The sequence below is a fragment of the Eurytemora carolleeae genome, unplaced genomic scaffold (genome assembly GCF_000591075.1).
Source record: "Eurytemora carolleeae unplaced genomic scaffold, Eaff_2.0 scaffold568, whole genome shotgun sequence".
NCBI lineage: Eukaryota > Metazoa > Arthropoda > Copepoda > Calanoida > Temoridae > Eurytemora > Eurytemora carolleeae.
This window is the reverse complement of record NW_019396882.1, coordinates 110,338-131,194: the sequence shown is the minus strand read 5'-3', so window position 1 is coordinate 131,194 and position 20,857 is coordinate 110,338. Positions and strand designations below refer to the sequence as shown.

Sequence of the window (20,857 nt, the reverse complement as noted above, 5' to 3'; positions counted from 1 at the left end):
TCATAAAAATGTTGACAAATTATATGCAGTAGAGTACATTAATACAGTATGTTCCCTAGACTATCCATTTCAATTTCGAATTTTTTAAAGCTGTTAAATAAACTTTATACTGAATTAGGTGAATAAAAACCATCATTTGATTTATAGTTATAACGGAAAATCATCGTTTGTCAAGTGGAAGGCATGGAGTCTATTTGAAATGATTATTGGTCAATTATGAAATCAGCCTATTTCATAATTTGGTTTTCTTTTAACAATAATTTTAGATTTTCTATAAAATGATATTCCAGGGCCCAACAGGTTATATAGCATAAATATGTGAAGTACACCTGCAGTATGGAAACAGTAAAACAAAATGGCCGTTTTACACTTTTTCTAGTAAATTCCTCTCTATATATTCTATTCTCTATGTTTATAGAATGTTTATTGTTTACGGATCTTTGAGTATAATTCCGGGTAATTTTACTTCCGGTCTCATGATGCCATGGAGAATTATGAATACACTGAGAATACAAAATAAATTATGCTTTTTCAGTTTTTTTCCTTATATTTGTTAATACAGATTATGCACTCGAAAATGGTGTACTTCTCTTTCTTACAATAATCATATCCAATACCAATGAACCACTGCAACCCTAGTACAGGGTTACCCACAGAGGATAAGACTGTAAAGACGACCTGAAAAGGTTAAATTGAGATTTCTGTCTTTAACTGAGTCTTTAAAAAGAAATATTTAATAATTTCGCAAAATGAACAATTTTACAGCTGCAGGGAATCGTGAATATTATAAAACAGACAGTACAAACTTCGTACAGTCTTCTCTGAGCCTGAAATTTAAAAGAGTATCGTTGGACAAAACTTCCGAGTTTTCTTTTTTGGGGTCTTAACATTTGTGTAAGTTTTGATTTAAGAGATTCGAAAAAAATTGAGAATATAAACAAGCTGAATAAAATAATATTTCATAACAAAAATATTGATATTCACAAAACTGCCTAACCCCATTCATGAAACCCGGGTTTTAAAGCTGGTTTTCAGAACGATACCCTGTCTTAAGTTTTGGGCTCTGAAGTCTTTGTACAAGGCTTTATAATTGTAAACAAGAAATAAGGTTTAGTCGACTTATGAGTAAAATTGTATTTCTGGAAGATTTCTTTGTTTGATGCTATACTCAAATTTTTGCAAAATTTGGAGGGATAGCAAGAGAGGAAATGGGGGAGGGGAAGGGAAATGAGGGGTAGGAGGGAAGGTAGGAGGTAGGAGGTAGGAGGTAGGAGGTAGGAGGTAGGAGGTAGGATGCTTATCACGGTAAAACTATCACTTTAACTCTGAATTTAAGGGGCGATGAAGGGAAAATGTATCACGATTGATGGTAACTATATCGCGATTAATGGTAAATATGTCGCGATTAATGGTATATATGTTAAGATAAATGGTAAATATGTCGCGATAATGGTAAATATGTTACGATTGAGAGTAAATATGTCGCAACTGAGGATGATTAAATATTAACCTTAAAACTTAGATTAATTATGATGTTCTGAGCGTTAAGTTAAAGTTAAAGATGAATAAGTAATGAAGTTTAATTGATCAAACATAATCAAACAAAACTTTGTAATTAAGTCAGAGAGAGGTTTACCCCATGTTTTGGCTTTCATGTGACCCGAGGTATCCCAAAGTGTCCCAAATTATCCCAATATTCAAAGATGTGTTGAGGTTGTCTTCCCTAAGATGTCCAAAAGTGTCCCAAATGGTCCGAATGAGGCTTGAATTATCCCAAGGTGCCCTTTAAGTTGTTCGAAGCTGTCCCATAATCGTATCACAAGGTTTCCTAATGTGTTCAAGAGTGTCACAAGGTGTCCTAATGTGTTCAAGAGTGTCACAAGGTGCCCTAATGTGTTCAAGAGTGTCACAAGGTGTCCTAATGTGTTCAAGAGTGTCACAAGGTGTCCTAATGTGTTCAAGAGTGTCACAAGGTGTCCTAATGTATCCCAGAGTGCCACAAGGTGTCCTAATGTGTCCCAGAGTGCCACGAGGTGTCCCAATGTGTCCCAACGTGTCTCAAAGTGTCTAAACGTGTTCTTAGGTTGTCCCAATCTAATTACTATGGTTTATAAACAAATGTGTTTTTAATCTTCACTTTTCACTATATTCTCGATATCAGACATTTTGATTTTTTTGAACGTTTATATGGCAATTCATTTTTTTAAAAACATTAGTTGGGTGGTAATAATTTTTTTTTCTCCATCCATTCAAAAATAAGTTTAGAGGCATAAAGAAATAACAAACAGCATGCAGCATGAATCAATCAGCATGCAGCAGGAACCAATCAGCATGCAGCATGAATCAATCAGCATGCAGCATGAATCAATCAGCATGCAGCAGGAACCAATCAGCATGCAGCAGGAACCAATCAGCATGCAGCATGAATCAATCACCATGCAGCATGAATCAATCACCATGCAGCATAAAACAATCATCATTCAACATGCAGCCTGAACAAATCAGCATGCAGCATGAATCAATCAGCATGCAGCATAAAGCAATCATCATTCAATATGCAGCCTGAAAAATCAGCATGCAGTATGAATCAATCAGCATGCAGCATAAAGCAATCATCATTCAGCATGCAGCCTGAACAAATCAGCATGCAGCATGAATTTTGAGAATGTAGCATGAAATTTGAGAATGCTGCATCTGTTTAAAAAATATTAAAAGGATAAACATAAAATATCCAACGATAATCAATTGAAGTATAAAGCACCAGCAGGGGGTGAGGGGGCCTTCTAACACATGCATGATGCCCTTTTTAAGAAGTTTTAAATTCAAAACTTTTAAAAATATTGATATTAACCGTTACATGAACGTACTGAAAAGTTTTACGTATTGTTTGGTATAACTCTTCAAAAGGCTCCAGAAAGGTTTTCAAAATTTTCAATATTTTTAAGTTGTATTCTTCAATAGGTTTCATTCGAAAATTCCAGTTACAAAAATGTCTGCTTTACATTTTCAAACTTATACTGTTGGCATGTAAAATGTGTTTACAGAAATAATTCAGAAACAAACCAAATCATCGTTTAGTTGACAAAACGATGTTTAGACTTTAGGAAGCCTTTTTGCCTTATGTGAAAATAAACATTTTTCCGTGTTAAATAATTTTTAGAAAATCTCTTCTTTTCAAATCAAAAATGTACAACTAAAAATATATTTTAAAGATAAATCTGATAATATCTGTGTGAATTAGATATAACTCTATAGAAACATACAGGGTGTCCCACGAAACATGACAAAAGCAAGACGACTTGAAAGTCGTCTTTGGTATTTGAATTTATTTGTGACATTTAGTCTTCTATCTACTTTAACATGTATGATTCTTGAAACAACTATCACATAATTTTTCCTAGCCCTGGCATTTCCAAAAAGTGGTCTGCGTTTTTTGTGCTTTCAATATTACTGGAGATATAAAGAGTTTGGTTCAGATTTCAATTTTGTTAAATAAAAGCAAAATTGTCGAAATCTGAACGAAATTCTTTATATCTCGGACAATATTGGAAGCACAAAAAAGGCAAACCACATTTTGGAAATGGCAGAACAAGGGAAATTTTGTGATTATTATCTCTAGAAATTTACTTCTAAAATTAGGTTGAAAAATAAACGCAGCAAATTATATCAAAAATCAAGACGACATTCAAGTCGTCCTGCATACTGTCATGTTTCGTGGGACACCCTGTAACTATCGTATTGCATGTAAGGGTTTGATTTGATCAATACAGTTTCTTAATGTTTGATAATTTATATTATTGTGAAATTAATCAAATTTCAACTCGTTGTTTAGTTTTTGTTTGTTTTAAAAAGCAATATTTTACCTAATTTATTGAAGCTTTCATTAGAACTTCTAACAGCATTATTTCTTTTATTAATAATTCATGTCAAATTAAATTAAAATTCACGTTATATAGAACTCCTGCAACGTTTTTCAATCATTACACATCTTTTGGAAGATCTATTGAGAACATCAAAGTAGTTTAGAATTTTCTAAAATATGACATATGACAGAGACAAATCAAAATAAAAAAGGAGCTAAAAGGTCATTATGTCGTACCAGTATTTTCGCTTTAATTTGACCTTTTTCCTATGTCATAGATTTTAGTAAATTTATAACTTATCGGAAATAACATTAATAACATTAGAAATAGCAATAATAACATTAGAAATAACATTAATAATATTAGAAATAACATTAATCACATTAGAAGTAACATTAATAACATTAGAAATAACATTAATAACATTAGAAATAACATTAATAACATTAGAAATAACATTAATAATATTAGAAATAACACTAATAACCTTAGAAAGAACATTAATAACATTAGATATAACATTAATAACATTAGAAATAACACAAATAACATTGGAAATGACATTAATAACATTAGATATAACATTAATAACATTAGATATAACACTAATAACGTAAGAAATAACATTAATAACATTAGAAATAACACTAATAACATTAGATATAACATTAATAACATTAGAAATAACACTAATAACATTAGAAATAATATTAATAACATTAGAAATAAAATTAATAACGTTATAAATAAGATTAATAACATTAGACATGACATTAATAACATTAGAAATAGCATTAATAACATTAAACATAACAATTATGACATTAGAAATAATATGAATAACATTAGAAATAACATAAATAACATTAGAAATAACTTAATAACATTAGAAATAACATTAATTACATTAAAAAACCTTAATTACATTAGAAATAACATTAACAACATTAGAAATAACATTAATAACATTAGAAATAACAATTTCATTTATCTCTCCTACTGCATTAATCCATGAGGTTTAGGTTAGATAAAGGATTAAAGAATACTCCTAGCTGTGAATCGGGCCATGCCAATCTTTGACTTAAAGGAGGACGAATTTAAAGAATTTTAAACTAGGCTTAAATTTGAGACGCGGCCCAAATATGACTGGTTCCAAGGTTATAATGCAAGAAAAGTTATTTCAGAGGTGAGCACATCTTTTGTATTGCAGTGTACTGTCTCTGGGCGGTAATGTACACACAATTCGGATGTCGAAGCCTGACATGGGATCCATCTTTTACATAAAAAATCAATGAAATAGTCTTGTCGCATAGGAAACTATTATGTGAATTATCAAAATTGTCAAAATGTAATGTAAACCCTCTCGGATACTAAACGAACACTGATGCATTTTTTCTTGTTTACAAATTCTGCCCATAGAAAACTAGTTTCAATATGTACGCAGAGTATATGCAACTGCAATTAACTTTCCTTGCATTATAACCTTGGTTGGTTCTATTTAAAATTGTATTCAATGTTTCAAGATTTAAGCCGGCGCTCAATTGAAATCGGTTTTTGGCAGATTTGAAACGCGGCTCAAATTCATTAAATTCTGACTAGGGTCACCTAAATTTACGTCATGTGTTTGTTAAAGAGGAGGGCCGGAGGGGGGGGGATTTGATGTAATAATTGGAATGACTAATATAAAAATGAACGAATAAGAATAAAACAGAGGGGGGGGGGTTAAATGATATATATTTGTATGATTCATTAAATATTTAATCGATAAATTCCTAGGTTCGTATTAAAGGGGTAAAATTATATTAAAAACTTTTGACACGCCATTAAATATCTATTCATTTTCATCAAGTTAAAAACTTTCAAGGATTTTTTTCTTTATTCTTTATTTTTTTTTTGACAATTTATTATGTTATTATTATTTTGTTAACTATTTTTAAAAAATTTAGCTGTTATTTCACCAACGAGCATTCTTCATAAATATGTATACAACAATAACAATAAGATATTTTAAGTTATTGAATTCTTAACTTTTAATTGTTACTCGATCTGAAAGATTTTCTCTTTTTAAATTATCGAACAAAAACAAAAATTTAGATGTTTTATAATGTAATTGATGGATACTAAAAGGAACAGGCCGGCTATGTAAGGTAGTTGAACTGCGCATGCAGAGTTGTGGAACGCTTTTTTAGGATTCATTTGAGACATATCAAACTTTTTAAAGATCTGTAAATCCTGAGTTTGAGCGCAAATTCGACGTTTAAAATTCCTACTTTGGGGGTGGATACGTTTTCAGAATCGTTTTTTTTTAATTATTAAATAACGACGACGAAAAATAAAGTAAAAATTATCTAATAAGATGGTTGGGAATAAATTTCTCAAAAGACATTTGTCAATAAATCAACGCTAGTATCAATTATTTCGTTTTCATCATAATGTTGAATTTCTTATTTTCTTTGAATTTATTCGCAGATTTCTTCAAATTCTTCGAATGTCTTCTTTTCAATAATAATTCCAGAAAATCTTTGTGAATAATGAGAAAATAGAAACTAATAATTGAATAAGATTACTTATTTTCGATAATAAGTTTTTATTTTCTCAACCGGTTCCAAAACAACTAATTAGTTTACTGTGGAGTGTTGTTCACATTTTTTGTCGCCGTTATTTAATAATTTAAAAAAAAACCGATTCTGAAAACGTATCCACCCGGCCCCCAAAGCAGGAGTTTTGAACGTCGAATTTGCACTCAAACTCAGGATTTACAGATCTTAAAAAAGTTTTATATGTCTCAAATGAATCCTAAAGAAGCTTTCCACAACACTGCATACTCAGTTCAACAGCAATTACCTTACATAGCCGGTCACTCCCTTTAAATACATTAATTTATATTAAATTATACATTTTAAAAAGTTTAAGATTTTTTAAACTGATTTCCATCTATCCATTTTTATATTCATCTATTTATCCATCTATCCATTTTTATATTCATCTATTTATCCATCTATATCTGTCCAACTAAAAATCCTTTCAATGTTTCCAACAAAAGACGTTTTCTCCAGAATTGAAGAAATCTTTTATCTCTTTGTTCTTAAATCTGGTATCCTGGAATCCTAGTACCCTGGTAGTGGTATCCTTGTATATATATATATATATATAAAGATATATACAAGATATTTATATTCTTTGTCTCTAAGCATCTATAGTGTGTACTGTATAAAGTTTATCTTTGTGTAAACTTCATATAAACTTCATTAATGTAAATATGTAATATCTTCGTATGTTGATATCTATAAATGTTAAAAGTTCATGTTTTCTCGGAGAGAAAAGGAAGGAGAAGATGGAGATGGAGGAGAAGGAGGAGAAGGAGGAGAAGGAGGAGAAGAAGGAGAAGGAGGAGAAGGAGGAAAATGAGGAGAAGGAGGAGAATTGATAAACCAACACTCCGGCATAATATCCTTCTTTCTCTCAGTCATGAGCTTAAACACGATCTAGCAAGAACTCTCCGTGTACTAGTCCTTGTCTGTCCGTATCCGTGCTTTGTCTGTTTGTTCTCTGTTTGGTTTAAGTTTCGTCTTTGTGCAGATTTAAAACCTTTCGAGGCATCAACCATTGGTTTAAACCCCCTAGAGAGGAACCAGTGCTGTGCATGCTTTAAAGACAAAGACCAAAACCAAAATAGAAGAATTTTCCGCTTTATTTTCCTGCTTTAGTCTAGTCCTCACGTAGCTCTAGAATTAGAACAACAAGACCGTGGGTCTTCCCTACAGAAACTTCTTCTTCCGACCCCTTTCTTCGAGCTTCCAGGCCTTGTAGCACAACACAGATATGCTGATTAACACAATGTACATGATGCCTCGTCCACAAATCCTTCCTCAGGTCTCCCTGCAGTCGGATATTAAATCCGTCGGATCAGATCCCAATGGAACTCCTCCCCCCTCCAATCAGATCCCAATGATGACCCAACCACCCCCAGCCCTACTCCACCCCTACCTCAGAGCACCAATGATTGCTCCCCTGGGACTACCCGGTCAACTTGGTGTAAACCAACCTCCCCCCGGCCTCCCAATCCATATCCAGCATCCAGGAAAAGCCGATGATGCTGAAAAAGATGAGGACGCCGTCAAACTGTTTGTAGGACAGATACCTCGCAACCTGGAGGACCACAACCTGCGCCCCATGTTTGATCAGTTTGGGAAGATATATGAGTTTACTGTGCTCAAGGACAAATTGACCGGAATGCATAAAGGATGTGCATTCCTGACCTACTGTACTCGAGACTCTGCAGAGGCAGCCCAGGCTGCGCTTCATGAGCAGATAACTCTGCCAGGGATGAACCGACCTCTGCAAGTTAAGCCTGCTGATAATGAATCTAATAGAGGAGAAGATAGAAAACTGTTTGTTGGTATGCTCAGCAAACAACAAACCGAGGATGAAGTTAGAGATATCTTTAAACCTTTTGGAGCCATTGAAGAGTGCACTATTCTCCGGGGTCCTGATGGAAACAGCAAAGGATGTGCCTTTGTAAAACTATCCTCAACTGATGCTGCTCAAAATGCTATTACAGCTCTTCACGGAGCTAGAACTATGACGGGAGCTTCATCCAGTCTAGTCGTTAAACTTGCAGATACAGAGAAGGAGAGACAGATCAGGAGAATGCAGCAGATGGCCAGCAACATCTCCTTGCTGAACCCCTTCCTTCTGGGAGGAGGAGTACCATCTCCTTGTCCTCCTGGATTCAGTCCAATGCAGGTTCCCATCTCTCAAGGGTTTGTATCCTCAGCTGGTATACCCATCACCTGCGCTCCCTCGGACCATTCCTTATCCTTGGTATCAGCCGGGATACAGGATCCGGGGCTCTTCGCCCACCATATGCAGGGATATCCGGGACAGATGGGTATGGCTTGGTACTGAGTTAGCCCACAATCCGGATCCTGAGAATTTGATTTATCAATACACAATCAAGGATCAATATTTGGATCAATACTCCCTTTAAATCCCCCTGGAGTAAAGTGGAACCCCCCCCCCCTCTGCTCTCCCCTACACCCGGAGCTGAGGAGTTTAAATATCGACCCAAACCGTTCAATCCTACGGAAGCAGGTGTAGGATCTCACAGTTAAAGTTCTCACAAACAAATTGAAAAAAAAGTCTGAATTTAAATTGTATATATTTCCTATCCATGCTTAAAGCAAATATGTATTCTTCTACATTTGTATTTTTATACTAAACTAGTTATAATAACAGGGATAATTCTAGTCCCATGTTTGTAAAATCAACGCTCACAAAATTGTATTTTACAGATTTTACACACTGGATTCATCTGGTGCCATATACACACATTCCGCGCATTTTTTTTCTAGCAAAAAAGTCGCAAGTTTTTCTTCTAGTCGAGCTTTAGTTTAATTTTAAGGATTTAATGTAAATAATAATCATATCAGACGGTGCCCAAAGTTACCCATCTTTGCCCATTGTGCATGCTCAAAAACGGGCATGCACATAGATTGTAAATACGATTGGACAATTGTATTAATATTGTACATAGATATTTTATCCACTACCCGCACAAAAAGTTTTTGAGTAATTTTACATTTTCAATTTCATTAAAAAACTAGATTTCTAATCATCAGCAGAATTATATTATTTAAACACTTTTTCAGTCGGGTAGTTTTGTATCATTTTACTAGTCTAATCTAGTATTTCATACTCTTACATTCCAGTTTTTTTCAGACCTTTTTTGGTCGATTATTATAAAATTTTTGATAGGATTCATTCTTAGCATTAACATAATCCAGCTTTCCTTAACGATCTCAAACTCTTTGGAATTATATGATCTAGTATTTCTAAAAGATGTCAAACTTTTAGGATTTATATGATCTAGTATTTCTAAAAGATGTCAAACTTTTAGGATTTATATGATCTAGTATTTCTAAAAGATAACAAACTTTAGGATTTTTCAAATTCATATTTCCAAAATGATTTATGCCTTTTCTAGTCATTGCTACGGTTGCAATAGGGGGCCTTGGTCTCTACTTCTTTTTACAGCTTTTATGTTACTTTTTATAATTCATCTAATTTATGAATTTTACTTAAATTTTGCATTATTGATATAATTATTTAACCCTGTTTTAAATGTTAGATGTTTAGGCTAAGTTTATTATATTTTCATTAGCTCTGTTTTTTACAAGCTTGTAATCTATCTCCTGCAGTGGTAAATCAAGCTTTAACAGTATACTGGGTCGTGTAGAAATCTCAAAGTTTAGGACTGTAAATCCGCGAACTTTTAGATTGAACAATCCTAATATTTATTAATCACATTTAATCATTTTCACCCCTTTTCTATATCTTAGAGTTTAAATTTTTGTACTTAGCTAGTCAAAACAAACAAATCAAGCCAAACTAAACAAATCTTTAAAAATCAAAATTTTGCAAAAATATATTTTTTACGAGGTTGCGAAATAAAACAGTACAATTGACGGAATTATATACTCGTACAAAAACTTTTCTCAAAAATTCCGATTTTTCTATTTTATATATTTCACAGCATAATAAATATAATACAGTATTACTATAATAATAAATATTTAGATTAAAATGTGTTTTTTTATTGTTCATATTTATAATTTTTTTAGCATTGTCAAGATCAGAATGAGTGTTTTTGAATTCAGTTTTGTTCTTGTGTGTTCAAATTCGATGTTCTTGTGCGCTTAGTGTTCTTGTCAGTTATTGTGTTTCTTTGTTCAGTTCTTGTGTTTAATTTTTACGTGTGTGTTGTGATCAGTTCTGGTGTGTTTCTTTGTTCAGTTGATTCTTGTGTGTTTCTTTGTTCAATTGATTCTTTTGTGTTTCTTTGTTCAGTTCTTGTGTTTAATTTTTGTGTGTGTTGTGTTCAGTTCTGGTGTGTTTCTTTGTTCAGTTGATTCTGGTGTGTTTCTTTGTTCAGTTCTTGTGCTTTTTGTTTTTAGTTCTTGTGTGTTTCTTTGTTCGTTAATAATTTCAGTAATTGTGTGTTTTGCGTTGAGAAATTCAGTTATTGTGTGTTGAAATCATGTGTTCAGTTTCTGTATATTCCTGATAAAAGTTGAGTTTCTGTTTTTAGTTTGCAATGGTAATGGGGTTAAAATGGAAATTCATGGGTTCAATTAACATTTGGTCGGATGCTGATAAGTTTAGGCTGTATTTTATCTGTTCTCGGTGTTCATAATTTCTGTTTGTGTGTTAGTGTGTTGAGGTTGTGTGATGTGTCAAACTATATGTTAACATATTCAGTTGGTGTTTTAATGTGTTTAAAGGGACTGTTTTCGTTATTTCAAGTGATTCTCCAGTTGTAGAGCGGCATATCCAATTCACAATGGCACCCTTAATTGTCAGATCAATAATAAGGTTTACATCTTAGAAAAATCATTCATACTTCATGAAGTTCTGTAAAATGGTATCTTATAGCGGGAAACAATGTGGACAATCATCAGAATTAAACAATTTTCAAGCTAGCAAAAGGACAATATTTTCCACATAATTGTGCTGATTACGGTATTTAGGGTACAGTGTTTTAAATCGGACATGCCACTCTATAAACCCTCCGTCAAGTTGTGATTGGTTTATTTTTATATTGATGGTTGATCGAAGAGTTTGAATGGATTTACTTGTTTAAATTAGAAAGTGTGTGTTGTGTGTTTCGGTTGTTGTGTTCAGGGTGTCTCTTTATGTTTAGGGTGTCTTATGTTTGTTTATGTATCACAGTGTCAACGTTGTGTTTAAGATGTCTCTATATGTGTTTAGCTTATGTTTGTCTATGTATCATAGTATCAATTTTGTGTTTTCATGTTTTAAGTGTTAGTGTTTCCGTGTTAAGATAATGATAGAATATTCTAAAATTTTTGTGAAGTAAGACGACATTTAATGTTTTTTTTTCAAATTTTAATTTTTCCGTATAGTGAATTCAGACATAAATATAATAATATCTGGAGTTAAAATTTAAAAGTGAATATAGAGTTGATAAATTACATGTTAAGATTATTTTATTTTTACTACTATTAATAGATATTTATGGTCTCGTATTCGTTGTCGTCTTCCATAATTACTTTCGAATATCGTCTTCTATGTAATAGAACTAGTGCAGAGCTAAAATATAAGACTTTTCACATAGAAAATTCTATGGATCCAGAAATATTCTGTAATTAAAGTAAATGGGATTTATGTAACGATTTTTGAACTCTCTTTTATCTATTGTTCTCTGGTAAGACAATCATATATACTAACCGACACTCCTAGTATTCGGACTACAAAAAAAATAACTAATTCAAATTGGATTGACGGAGAAATTAAGAATTTTATTCAGATTTCAAAACAGGGTGTCCCACATGACAAAATTTTTAATTTTTGGGGCATAACAGTAATTTATTTAATACTGAATCGTTGAAAGGGTGATAAAAGATTTGTGTGCAGAAAATACAAGGGTTTTAAGAACTTTGGATTTAAAACTCGGAGATTATACAACATGATATGGGACGGACTCTGTATAACAATAATGACAACAAATTACAGTGATAACCATAAAACTCTGGAATAGGAAGTCGACTTTCAAACTTTTAATAGCGGATTGAACATGAGACACAGCAATTATGCAACATATATGGACCCATTTTACTTAATAAGTAATTTAATAACTGCCAAGTATAAAGCTTTAAACAACATCAAATAGACTTCAGCAATGCTATAATGTCGTCTTCCCATTCCACAGTTTTCTGATTGTGACTTTCAGATATCAAAACGGACAATTTATAATGCTGTCATTATTATTATTATTATTATTTTTATTTTCATTATCATTATTATTATTATTATTATTATTATTATTATTATTATTATTATTATTATTATTATTATTATTATTATTATTATTATTATTATTATTATTATTATTATTATTATTATTAATATTATTATTATTATATTATTATTATTATTATTACCATAGATAAATAAATAAACATGTTTTAATGGATTTCATACTAGAGTGTAAAATAACTCCGGGAATGGAACTATTTGATCAACAATATTTCACTGAGCAATATATCATATTGACGAGAACTGAAGAAGAACATGAGAAGGACTAAACTAACTTAAATTTCTCTCTACAGAACTCATGTACACCACAAGTACTCAATGACATAAGAAAAGCGCCAATGTTCACAACCGACCTAGTTAATCTACAGGGTGTCCCACATCATATTAGACCGAGAACGGGTCTAAATTACGATTTTCGGGACTAATTAGAAAATTTCATTAGAATGAATCATTTTGAAAAATAACATAAGGCTTATATACGAATTTTCTTGCGGAAAATGATAAGTTTTTCGAGTATTAAGGGTTTATTTTGGTGTTAAAGATTGGAGATAATCTAATATGATATGGGACGCTCTGTATATAATAGGAATATCTTTAAAACATCTCTGTACATTTATATCTTTCAAGATGAAAAATGTCGTCTTCTGCGCAATCTATCTTTATCTATGATTATTACTATTATTATTATTATTACTATTATTATTATTATTATCATTATTATTATCATTTCATTTTAAGTCGTTTTGACTTTGCTTAAAACCCTAAAACATTAAATGAATAACTAAAAAATTACTACAAAGTTTTTAAAATTCATTCTAGAATATGAAATAATAAAAAGAATAATGTGAAAGGACTGTCGTCTTTGTCAAGACTTTCAGTTAGTAATGTCACTGTACAAATTACATACAATATGATAAAAAATGTAAAATTTACCTATAACAAAATGTGTTGGAGCACTGGAGTAGAAGTAGGTACAGGTCTTCAAATTATAAATTTAAGAATTAAAACTATTGAATTCTGCTCCTGTGCTCCAATAAATTTTACAGATGAATTTTTACATTCCACCGAGTATAGCTTTATCATAGAAAATGTGGGTCTAATGATATTTGCACGTTTATTTGTTTCAATACAATTATGTTTTAATCAAAACAATTTTATAAACATAATATATTTGATTTTTAAATAAGTTCAACTATAGAAAATGGTTTTGATAAAAATATTTATAATATTTGAATGATTTGTTGATTCTTTGATCTCATCAAACATGAGATCTTTCTTTTGCATATTTAAAGATACATTTCTAAATTTATGATTTTTCTCACCGTTTTGAGACTTGGGAGTACTTCGAGAAAAATTACGATTTCAAGCTGCGAGTAAGGATAAACCGACACAGGACCCTGAGAAAAGAACAAAAACTTTTTATGACTATTCTATACAAAAACTACAAACAACTTCAGAGAGAGTATTGCTATAAATTTTCGAATCCGTCCTGAAATAGTTCAATATCTGTTCCCGGACATGTCGTCTTCACAATGATTTTTTGTTCTTTTCCCCAGAACGATTTGTTCGTACTCTACACTCGGAATAGCAAAAATTTTCTAAGCTTAACAAAACTGCCACAAAGCTAAAACATCGTAACTGATAATTTTTTACACTTAAAATAATTTCCAATGCATTATATTTGTATAAAAACAATAGTCTGCAAATAAAAGGGATTCAGGTAAGGCTTAAAAGCTAATAACTTATGGCTTATATATTTATCCTTAGATATAGGGCAGTAAAAAACCGTGTCTGATACATTTTTTTCTTTTCTTACAATTTTTTTATTCTGAAAGCCGTCGTTGCATTTAAAGCTCATTTATGAAGGGTCAATGTAAAAAATGTAAATTTTTCTACAGGTGAGTTAATTCATATACGCTCTCCGTTCTTATATAGACTACTTTATTTGCTAAACAGAAAGATAGAATAACGCCAGCTAGTTGGAAGACGACAACTATTCCCGTTGTAATTGCCAACGCGGGAATTGCGCTGGGCGCCAACATATCTAAACATCCGCCAAGGTAGGCGTTGTACTCGGTTGGATTAGTTGTACAGCTCTCATCGATTGGTACAAGGAAATTTTCCACTTCATACAGACGACAACAAGACTTAGGTATCTGCTGCCCTCCTGGAAAATGTAATTTATACAATGATAACTAGAAAACAATGGAATAGGAATACTACATTTTAGCAATACTTAATGTAATTGATTTTGTTACAAAGCAAATAGTTTTACTAGAAAATTCAAATCACTAGTTTTGTGAAATGGGTCTGTTTGCACTGCACAATTGCTGTGTCTCATGCGCGCCAAATTTTTTTTTGTGCACCCCATAGACGATTTTGTGAGCACTCTCCCTAAAACCCTTATTTTGACAAAAGTACTGATTCGTTTTACATTTTATTTAAAGAACCGTATATCTTTTATACTTTGCTTGGTTTAGAACACATATATTTGTTGATTATATATCAGAGGAGCAAAGAAAATGAGATGTTGCCAAAAACTACAAAATTATAATCCCTATATCTGTGCAACCCGATGTCGTAGATCTTTGATATGTCAGACTATGAATTCTATGAAAACTATGAAAACGCCTAAGTTTTAAATACGGTTTACACCAGCAGGTTTCAAAGAAAAAGGGATTAGAATATTTAAGTTCGTGACAAAAATTAAGTTCCTTTCTTGAAAAATCTCTCAACACCAAAAATTATGTTTTGCGCGGAGTAGCAAATAAATGTGTAGGGTTTTAATTGCTGAATATTTGGGTATGAATTTTAGGTTAAAAAGAATTAAAAAAGTTGAAAACTTGCATTTTGATGTCCAATTTTTCTTTTCTTTATTGATTACTAAAAAAAATTACAGAAGCGCCATACAAATTTTCAGGGTTTAATTACTGAATTTTTGTTTCAAAAATATTAAAAAAGAATGAATTAAGTTGCCTTTTAGCGTACCATTTTTCTTTTTTTCCCTACATCATATAAAATCATTTCATATTTGAGGCCCCTCTATGCGTGCCCCCCAGAGGGGGCATCCGTAAGGGGGCACGTGCAAACAGTGCCCCCCCCCTCGTACGCCCCTGTTCTGTTTAAAAATGGACTTTTGACTTGTCGCCGTTGCTAACCTCTTTATTGAGCATTACAAGACAGAAACCGAATAAAAGTTTAAATAGATATTTTGTTGTTAAATAATATTTCTGAAAAGCGCCACATTTAAAAAAAAAAATATCTTCCTTTTCAGATTTAAATTTAGAAAATGTTTAGATAAGAATAATGGACTTTTTCTTCCTTTTATAGTGAGTCAATAAAAAAAATTTAATTTATTATTGTTCTAAAATTATAACCGGTAAATGAAATAAGCCATTGTCTTTCATTTAGAAATGTGATAACAATATGTAATTTGAATCAATTAACAATTTCAGAGTTATAAAACTGTGTAAAGACGACTTTCATTCCATTCCGCTGTGTACTGGTTGTTACTTTAAATACCCAAGGTGGTGTAAACGTTGTTGAAGTCCGTGTAGTTGTTCGCCCCGCAGCAACCCAGCTTCTCCATCATACCATCCCATACTATAGATACTCCACTATCTAGTATCATTATTATCATTACTAATTATTATTTTTATTGTTAATATTATAATTACTACTACTATTATTAATATTCTCATTATTATTATTATTATTTTGTTGTTATTGTTGTTGTTGTTGTTGTTGTTGTTGTTGTTGTTATTAGAATAATTATTTTTATTTTTATTATCATTGTAATCATTACTATCATTATTATGTTACTATTACAATTATCATTGTTAACTTTAAAATTATTGATATTGTCATATTCTATTACATAATTATATATCTACTATCTAGTATCTACCTTTATTTAAATAATCAGTCTCTAAAGAACTCACTAAAACTGATTTTGAAAGATCTCCAACTTCCTGCAAAACTTATTATAATTATCTTTTCAACAAAAAAATTCCTTAAAAAAAACAATAATAGTTCAGTCATAGAAAAGTTGACATTTTTCATAATTCAAAATCTTTTGTAGGTTAATGTTAGGTTAATTTGTCTGGTACAAATGTACAAACTTGAAACAACTTGTTAAGTTATGATAATAAAAAATGTGTATAAGTGAACGCAATTTTATTCTGATAATATGTAAGTATAAATTGCTTGAAATTCTTTATAAAAGTATGACAATATCTTGATCACAAAAAGTGGTGGCAACTGACTCCAACTAAAAACAAGTGTAACAAACATGGTCGAGAACTCCAGTTATAAAATGACTGACTCCAACTATACTCCACGACGACTTGATTAAAGACTTAAGACTAGCATTTTTAAGAAACTGACTCTATTTAACTGACTATTTAATAAAGACTCGTTAAAGATGAGAAGGCTAAGACTGACTCCAACTATTTAATAAAGACTCGTTAAAGATGAGAAGGCTAAGACTGACTACTATTCAATAAAGACCTTTTTAAAGATGAGAAGACTAAGACTGACTCCAACTATTTAATAAAGACTCGTTAAAGATGAGAAGGCTAAGACTGACTCCAACTATTTAATAAAGACTCGTTAAAGATGAGAAGGCTAAGACTGACTCCAACTATTCAATAAAGACCTGTTTAAAGATGAGAAGGCTAAGACTGACTCCAACTATTCAATAAAGACCTTTTTAAAGATGAGAAGACTAAGACTGACTCCAACTATTCAATAAAGACCTGTTTAAAGATGAGAAGACTAAGACTGATTCGACAAAGCCCTGTTTAAAGAGGAAAAGATTAAGACTGGCTCCACCTAATCAAGAAAGGCCTATTTAAAGAGGAGAAGACTAACATTGACTCCAACTATTCAATAAAGACCTGTTTAAAGAGGAAAAGATTAAGACTGATTCAATAAAGACCTGTTTAAAGAGGAAAAGATTAAGACTGGCTCCACCTAATCAAGAAAGGCCTATTTAAAGAGGAGAAGACTAACATTGACTCCAACTATTCAATAAAGACCTGTTTAAAGAGGAAAAGATTAAGACTGGCTCCACCTAATCAAGAAAGACCTATTTAAAGAGTGGACTGCTAAGACTGACTCCAACTATTCAATTAAGACCTGTTTAAAGAGGAAAAGATTAAGACTGACTCCATCTATTCAATAAAGACCTATTTAAAGAGTGGACTGCTCAGACTGACTCCAACTATTCAATTAAGACCTAGGTTTGAAGATTAAGACTGACTCCAACTATTCAAGAAAGACCTGTTTAAAGAGAAGATAACTAAGACTGACTCCAACTATTCATTAAAAACCTGTTTAAAGATGAGCAGACTAAGACTGTAACTCCAACTATCCAATAAAGACCTGTTTAATCAGGAGCTAACTAAGACTGACTCTAACTATTTAATTAAGACCTGTTTGAAGAGAAGCAAGCTAAGACTGACTCCAACTATTTCTCCAAGTATAGCTAGGAGTAGGATGGTTCCATAAACAACTAAACATCGTCTTCCATATCCATCACAGCACCCACTGCTCAATCCAGCTGGAACAAGCAGTTTCAAACATTGGAAATTGAAATTAAAATACTAGAAACCAATATTTTTCTATCTTGAATATGTATAAATTCTGTCATTTTCCATTCTTGTTTTTACTGCTTTAATCCTTTAATTTCGATGTCGATTTATTATGTCCGTGAAACTAAAAATGGTTTAAAAATATGAAAATAATTTTTTTTTTGTAATAAATTCTTGTGTTTTGAAGATATGATTTGTTTGAAACTTTTCCTATGCTTTGTATGAGAATTGATAGTCCTATAAAGAGGAGAAGGAAGGCACAGATATCTAAATAAATTCAAATACCAAAGACGACTTTCAAGTCGTCTTCCTATTGTCATGTTTCGTGGGACACCCTGTACAAAAGAGCGAAACAGCCCCAAAGAATTCATGTTAGCATCAAACAAACTTTTTAATGACATTTAAAATTCAAAATTAATTTTAAAACATTTGATAGATCATAAAAACATTTAAATACAAGGATGAGACTTCAGAGACGACTGCACGGAATTTGTTCAGTCCCTTTTATTACATTCAGGGTTTCTTGAAGGTCAAAACTTGCTTGTTTATGTGCCAAATCATTTAACATACCATTAAATTACTAAATTAAAAGGGAGAAACCAAATGTTAAGCTTTAAATGGTCATATTTTAAACGTTTTGGGTCGTCTTTACAGTCTCATCCAGAGTGAGCAACCCTGTAGTTTCTAACAAAGTCATCAAATATTAAAAAAATAAGTGAACCTTGAGGAAAACGCATAAAAGGATTTGAAATTGAAGTAAAATTTTTCAATATATATATAAAAATAATAATCCTCTCTGAAAGCATTAATTATGAACGATAATTCAATTAAATAAAAATTCTTGTAATTTAATGTTTATTTAATAGCATAGTTAACATATGCTACTACATTGTTGCAACTTGCAAACTCTGAAAAAATTCAAATCAGGTTTTTCAAGAATTAAAAATTTAAAAAATACGAATAATTGTGATATATGTAAAAAATATAGTAATAATAAACCCCATATCTTGTAAACCTGAACCTATACCAGTATATATATATTACATCATAATGACCTGACCGTATTATCGGTCAGTTTAATCTTAATCTGTATATTTTACCAAATACAGTTAGTTGAATATTATCTTCTTATTGATTACGGTATTAAGTAATAGTTCTTGGTAGATACTCAGAGAGGATAGAGTTTGAGAGAGTTTTATCTGGTTTGATATATACTTCAGAATACAGAGAGAGTTATATCTGGATTGATATAGACTTAAAGTACTATTGGAGTAAGGCGATTTAAAACTTACTTACAGAGACTGTTAAGGTTAAAGGCAAGTCAAATTTACATTGTATAATTTTAAAGGAAACTTAAAAATGAAAAATTAAAATTAAAATAGTAGCGTCTATATTTTGTCGAGGCTCCTCTGGGTTTTCGTAATTTTCAGATTAGTTCCGTATTTGCTGAAAATAATCTGTTTAGAAATTTAATTTTAATACTATGTAACTTTCATTAGAGTTTTCGTATAACTTGATTCATATAGAAACAGATAGATTTAATAATAATAATAATACTGATAAAATAGTATGACATATAGAAACAGATAGATTTAGTAATAATAATAATACTGATAAAATAGTATGACATCAGTAAGAAAATAAAAGTATTTTTTTATGATAATTAAAACGAATTAATAATAATTAATTATTCTATAAGTATAAATAATGTAATGTCCCTGTGTAATATAGAAGAGTGACCCCCTGTCTGCCACTAGCCAGCTACCCACGCCGGTCACTAGTACACCAAACACCAAGGATAACAAGTTGTACAGGGTAAACGTCACCCACACTCTGTCAAACATCGTGCAGTACACCGTACAGTGATCCACACAAAAAACTGTAATTGAACAATTTGCTAGTTTAACTAGTACTATTTAAGCGTAATAAGTGCAATTATTTTCACTTTATTTTGTACTGTACATTTGTTTTCTGAAAAGAAATGGATAATAGAAGTTGATTTACTTAAACCTTTTATTGCTAGTTACTTAATAATTCATCTCAAAATATTTTTATGCATTTAAAAGAATATTCATTTCGCAATCTCCTAGCTTTATGTAAACTATCTCCTAGCTATATGTAAACAATCTCATTGCTATATGTTAATAATATCTTATCTATATGTAAGCAATCTTCTAGCTATACATATAAACAATATCCTAGCTATATGTAATCAATATCCTATCTATATGTAAGCAATCTCCTAGCTATATGTAAACAATATCCTAGCTATGTGTGAACAATCTCCTATCTATATGTGAACAATATCCTAGCTATATGTGAACAATCTCCTATCTATATGTGAACAATATCCTAGCTATATGGAAACAATATCCTAGCTATATGTAAACAATCTCCTAGCTATATGTGAACAATCTCCTATCTATATATAAACAATCTCATAGCTATATATATGTAAACAATCTCATAGCTATAATGTAAACAATATTCTAGCTATATGTAAACAATCTTCTAGCTTTATGTAAACAATCTCCTAGCTATATGTAAACAATCTCCTAGCTA

The 20,857-nt window shown here is 31.3% G+C and overlaps 1 protein-coding gene and 1 pseudogene across 1 annotated transcript; one reads left to right on the top strand and one right to left on the bottom strand.

The window, feature by feature from the left end:
* Positions 1–7,312: 7,312 nt before the first annotated feature.
* LOC111709708 (CUGBP Elav-like family member 4 pseudogene) lies at positions 7,313–10,425 on the top strand (annotated as a pseudogene).
* A 3,376-nt stretch (positions 10,426–13,801) lies between these two features.
* On the bottom strand, positions 13,802–20,139 carry LOC111709703 (CD63 antigen). Its single transcript, XM_023483574.1, has 6 exons — positions 20,061–20,139; positions 18,506–18,562; positions 18,137–18,264; positions 16,609–16,672; positions 16,224–16,322; positions 13,802–14,868 (listed from the first exon to the last, which is right to left on the bottom strand). Exons 1-6 carry the CDS (start codon positions 20,137–20,139, stop codon positions 14,594–14,596), a joined length of 702 nt encoding a protein of 233 aa, XP_023339342.1. The 3' UTR covers positions 13,802–14,593.
* Positions 20,140–20,857: the final 718 nt, after the last annotated feature.